The sequence below is a fragment of the Lichenostomus cassidix genome, chromosome 1, assembly GCF_008360975.1.
Source record: "Lichenostomus cassidix isolate B80296 chromosome 1, HeHo_3.0, whole genome shotgun sequence".
NCBI lineage: Eukaryota > Metazoa > Chordata > Aves > Passeriformes > Meliphagidae > Lichenostomus > Lichenostomus cassidix.
In genome coordinates this window covers 251126-256354 of record NC_139479.1, presented here as the reverse complement: position 1 = coordinate 256354, position 5229 = coordinate 251126, and the positions used below count along the sequence as shown (strand labels likewise).

The 5229-nt window shown below is 54.1% G+C and overlaps 1 protein-coding gene across 1 annotated transcript; it reads left to right on the top strand.

Moving 5' to 3' along the window:
• Positions 1-617: 617 nt before the first annotated feature.
• Positions 618-3008, top strand: LOC146443990 (folate receptor gamma-like). The gene is made up of 4 exons (XM_085068480.1): positions 618-907; positions 1479-1667; positions 2128-2263; positions 2486-3008. The coding sequence occupies exons 1-4, from the start codon at positions 770-772 to the stop codon at positions 2854-2856; spliced, it is 834 nt and encodes a 277-aa protein (XP_084924606.1). The 5' UTR covers positions 618-769; the 3' UTR covers positions 2857-3008.
• Positions 3009-5229: the final 2221 nt, after the last annotated feature.

The window sequence follows — 5229 nt, the reverse complement described above, 5'->3', positions numbered from 1 at the left end:
GGTCTGGTGGAAGGTGTCCCTGCCCAGTTCAGGGGGTGGAATGGGTTGGGCTTTAAGATTCCTTCCAACCTAAACCCTTCTGTGATTCTATGATGATTCAGGTCTCTGCTGGAGACCTCAGGTGAGGGTTTCAGTCTCAGATGCAGATAAAGAAAATTTTTCCTGTCTTAACATACTCCTGAATATAACGTGGGCCTCCTGCTACTCATGGTCCACACAAGGTGTTGGTGGTTTGGTGCATTCCCTGCCCCTCTGAACACTCACTAGAGAGATCCCTGGACTAGCCATGTCTTGGTGCAGAAGATTTGGGGGCTGGAAGCTTCTTTCTGAAGCAGTGGGGTGGCAAAAGGACCCCAAACTGAGTGTGTCTCACACAGCATCCCCTCTTCCCTCAGGGTGATGAATTGTTGACCAGTCTGAGCTCTCCCAGGGCTGTTTGTCCCCAGCCTGGTGTTGTCCTGATGATAAAGTGTCACTGACCTTGCAGCCTGGCTGGGGGGAGCTGCACCTGTGTCCTTGGTGCCCCGAGCTGCTGCCAGCTCCTCAGGAGTGCCAACCTCCACAGCACCTCCCTCGCTGCTGCCTGTGGCAAACCCTCTGCACAGCTCTGTCCCCTCTCTGCCCAGCTCTGTCCCCTCTCTGCACAGCTCTGTCCCCTCTCTGCCCAGCTCTGTCTCCTCTCTGCATAGCTCTGTCCCCCACCCTGTCTGTCCCCTCTCTGCCCAGCTCTGTCCCCTCTCTGCCCAGCTGTGTCCCCAGGCTGGCTGGGATGGCAGTGGCCCTGGCACTGCTGGTGCTGCTGGCTGCCCATGCTGTGGTGCCAGTGAAGGACTCCCTGCTAAACATCTGCATCGATGCCAAACACCACAAGAGCCAGCCTGGCCCCGAGGACAAGCTGCATGACCAGGTATGAGCTGCTGATGGGCTGGTGGGACTGTCTGCCCCCTGTAGCTGCCCCCCTGCACAGTATGGGCTGCTTTGGGCTTGGCTACCACTTGCCCGAGGGAGAAAGCCAGTGCTGGATGTGAGGTCTGTTTGTTTGCTGCCTCCTTTCAGCAAATGCAGTGGTGTGAGGGTTTGTCAGCTCAGTGTCACCCCTCCTGAACTCCCTCCTGAAGCTCAGGCCCCAGAGCACAGCAAGGGAAAGGATAGTGAAGAAAGACTCTCATCTGCTCCCTCCTGGTGTTGGAGATTCTTCTTGCTCTGCCCCAGCCCCTTCAAGGAGGAAAAGGGGATTTGTTTCTGTTCCTCAGGCTGGCAGTAATTTATGCTGAGGATCTGATCTGCTTTTCCTCCAGATCTGCCTTGCTGCAGTGCTGAACTCCAAAGTGACCAAGAGTTTGCTGGAGAAGATCAAACCCTCTGGTTGCTGAAGGCTCCTGGCTGTGGGCTTTGCAGGGGGTTGGCACCTGCAGCATCCTCTGCCCTCCTGGAGCTCCTGCCTGCCCCCAACCAGCCTGTCCCTTGCTCTGTTGCAGTGCTCTCCCTGGAAGGACAATGCCTGCTGCACAGCCAACACCAGCTCAGAGGCCCACAAGGACCAGTCCAGCCTCTACAACTTCAACTGGAACCACTGTGGGGTGATGCCACCCAAATGCAAGCGGCACTTCATCCAGGACATGTGTTTGTATGAGTGCTCACCCAACCTGGGGCCCTGGATCGACCAGGTAGGATCAGATCAGGGAATCATGGAATGGTTTGGGTTGGAAGGGACACAAAAACTCATCCTGTTCCACCCCAGCCATGGCAGGGACACCTTCCACTGTCCCAGGCTGCTCCAAGCCCCAATGTCCAGCCTGGCCTTGGACACTGCCAGGGATCCAGGGGCAGCCACAGCTTCTCTGGGAATTCCATCCCAGTGCCTCCCCACCCTCCCAGGGAGGAATTTCTCTTCAATACTTAGGATGTCTCAACTTTTTCCACAAGGTACAAAGATTCCAAGGACTTTTCTGGCCTCTGACTGATGGAAGAATTCCTTGTGCCAAGACACATCTCTGCTGGGGCTGAAACTCCCCTGGGGTCAGCTGTGGAGCCCCATGGGAGGGGCTGGGGGGATCTGGGATGTGGCAGATCTTGCCCTTGACTTCCAAGGGTCCTGCCCAGTGTGCCTGGTACTGTGTCCTGCAGGCTGACAGCAGCTGGCGTCGGGAGAGGATTCTCCATGTGCCTCTCTGCAGGGAGGACTGCGAGGAGTGGTGGGAGGACTGCAGGGACTCCCTGACGTGCAAAGAGAACTGGCACAAGGGCTGGAACTGGGCAACAGGTTGGTGGGCTGTGGGAGCCTTCCCTCACCCCCAGGCAGGTCACTGGTGGTGTCACTGCTGCTGCGACCCCAAATCTCTCTCACTGCTCTGGGGGTGTCAAGCAGGTGGCCAAACCTCCAGCCCAGCTCAGGGGTGACCTGCTCCTGCCAGGGGAAGGACAGGAGGGCAGGGCTGTCCCAGGGCTCACACTGAGGGTCTCTCCTGTGCTCCTCTGTCCCCAGGAACCAACCGCTGTCCCTGGGGCTCCCCGTGCAGAGCCTTCAGCGAGGTGTTCCCCCGACCCAGAGACCTGTGTGAGAAGATCTGGTCCAACTCCTACAGATACACCTCTGAGCGCCGCGGCAGCGGGAGATGCATCCAGATGTGGTTTGACCCTGCCCAGGGCAACCCCAATGTGGTTGTGGCCAAATACTATGCTTGGAAGAAGAGATCCTCCTCTCCTCAGGTGGAGAAGGAGAATCCTGAGAGTGACCAAGCTGTGTGTGCTCTGCCATGGTCTGTCCTGCTCCTGCTGCCCCTGGCCCTTGTGCTGCTCCCTGAGGTGGCCAGGGGCTGTGGGATCCCATGTGGGGTCCCTGGGGTGGCTCTGTGAAGGGACATGGCCTGGACTGCTCCAGCTGACCTGCAAGAGGAACTGCTGCAACTCAAGTCTGTCTGTCTCAGTGCTCAGCAGAAGTTGTGTTGTGGGAACTTCATACTCACCTCTTTCAGCTGCTGACCAGGACAGGGATTTTCTTGCCACTAAGGGAAGGGCAATGCAATCTCTGCTGGGCTGTGGGAGCACATCTGTCCCCACCACATGGCAGTGTGCTCTGAGGCTGAGCTCTGGTGTCTGCTCCTTTGCTGTTGTGACTCCCTGCAGGGTGCGTTTGATAATAAAGTCTTGCTCCCAATCAGCCTTGCTGCACTGATGTGAAATTCTCCTGAGCAGGGGAAGTGTCTTGGGGTGGGAGGGAGGTGGTGGGGCTGGGGGTGGTGGTGGGTGTGGGATCTGTGAATGTAGGAATTGGCCTGGGGGTTAGGAAAGATCATAAAATTATAAATGGTTTGGATTGGAAGAGATGTCAAAGCTCAGAGACACCTGACTGCCACTCCAGGGGCTTTGTCCTATAAAAGCCCAGTCCCAGCTTTTTAATGTGAGGGTTTTCTAATACCCCCTTTTCCCCAGTATCTTCTGGGTAAGTAAAAATTATTTGCCCACAGCCCTTGCTGTGGGTGAGTGACATCAGCCTCTGCTGAATAATGGGGTTTGCTGGCTTTAATAGAATCAATCTTACTTTAAATAGTGCATTATACTGGTAGTTGTAGCTACCCGTGCTGTGCAGTAAATAATGCTGATTAAGATCTTTTAGTCTAATCATTATCATAATAAATAATTTATTTATCTAAATATATTTGGGTTCCTATCCTTAATCCTGGAGGACTAAGTCATGTAAATGTTCAACCACACCTGTAGAATCCTTTAGACACAAACCACTGACCAAGGCTGGGGTTGAGGTTGGATCCAGGCTCACCCAGACTCCTCTCTGGAAGGAGTTCAGGAAGCCATGGGGTCCAGGTGGGGGTGGTGGTTTTGGGGTGTGTTTGGGTTCCTTTCTGCTCCTCATGTCTCCATGATAAACTTTGTCTCCCCTCTGCCCATGGGGCAATGCCAGGGCTGCCTGGTCAGACCAACTCCAGGCTGCAGAGCTTTGTAGTACTTCAAATATTTGCAGGGGTTTTTAGATCAGAGCAGCTGTTTCCAGAAGCTTTTCTGGCTCGTTTTTATTTTAAAATGTTCCTAATGATGTAGCCTCAGTCACAGCTGATCCCTAATTCCTTGCCTTTACATGAAACAGAGAAGCACTTTTTCCTTTCCCTCTCTAATTTAAATATGATAAATTTAATCTGATTGCTCTAAATATACTAAGTTGTCTCCAAAATCTGAAGGTGGAGGCTGAGCAGGGCTTCGAGTCAGAAGTGTTTTCTAGCCCATGTGTGGGGTGTGAGGTTTGCCCTGCCTGCCCCAGGGAGGGACAGGGAACAGGGAGCACTGGGAGCTGATTCCTGTGACAGCAGTCTGCACAGGGGACACAAATCAAACAGCTCAGAAGGCAAAGCTGCTCAGGTGGAAGGAAAATCTGGTTTGGGCAATTCCTGCTGTCCACAGACTTGGTGTCTGTATGGGTTCTGCTCAGCTCTGCCACTGTGTCTCAAAGATGTCCAGGTTCTTGTCCCTTAGAAGTACGTTGGGATTCTGCAGAGGAGTGGTGTGACCTCCTCCTGTCCCAAATCCACCCGGGAAACCTGTGCCTGGGGGGAGATCTGACCTCATGGCTTCCAGCCATTCATAGTTTCATCCTTTAAAGTTGCTTTGGAATGAGCTCCAAGAGCTGCTGCAGACACCTTCTCCTCTTTGAGGCACTTCCAGCTGCAGACACTCCCTGGACATTTCTGAGGGTTGAGTGTTCTCAGCAATTTCTCCCAGCTCTACAGGTTTTCAGCCCAGAAATAGTGGGTTGGTGCAGGTGGTCCAGGTAAAGGTGCCCAGGGCAAGGAACGTGGAGCAGGAAAGGATGGAGAGCTGGGGATGCACTGCCAAGAGAGGCAGAACTTGGGAGGAAGAGGAAGAGAAACTGTTTGGTCTCAGCCCTGTCTCAAAATACTTCCTACACCCTGGGATATCTGACTTTTGCCCCAGTCCCATGGATTTGCCACTGAGCAGGACCTTCACTGCTGAAGATCTTCGCTCTGTGGGCTGTTTCATTTGCTTTTGTTTGTCTGGTTTTTGTGGCTGAATGCTCTGGATCTCAGCAAGATGGGCTTGGGAGTGCTGAGGTGGACGTGTCTCCTTGTCCCATCCCTGGCAGTGTCCAAGGCCAGGCTGGACACTGGGGCTTGCAGCAGCCTGGGACAGTGGAAGGTGTCCCTGCCATGGCTGGGGTGGCACTGGATGGGCTTTAAGGTTCCTCTAAACCATTCCATG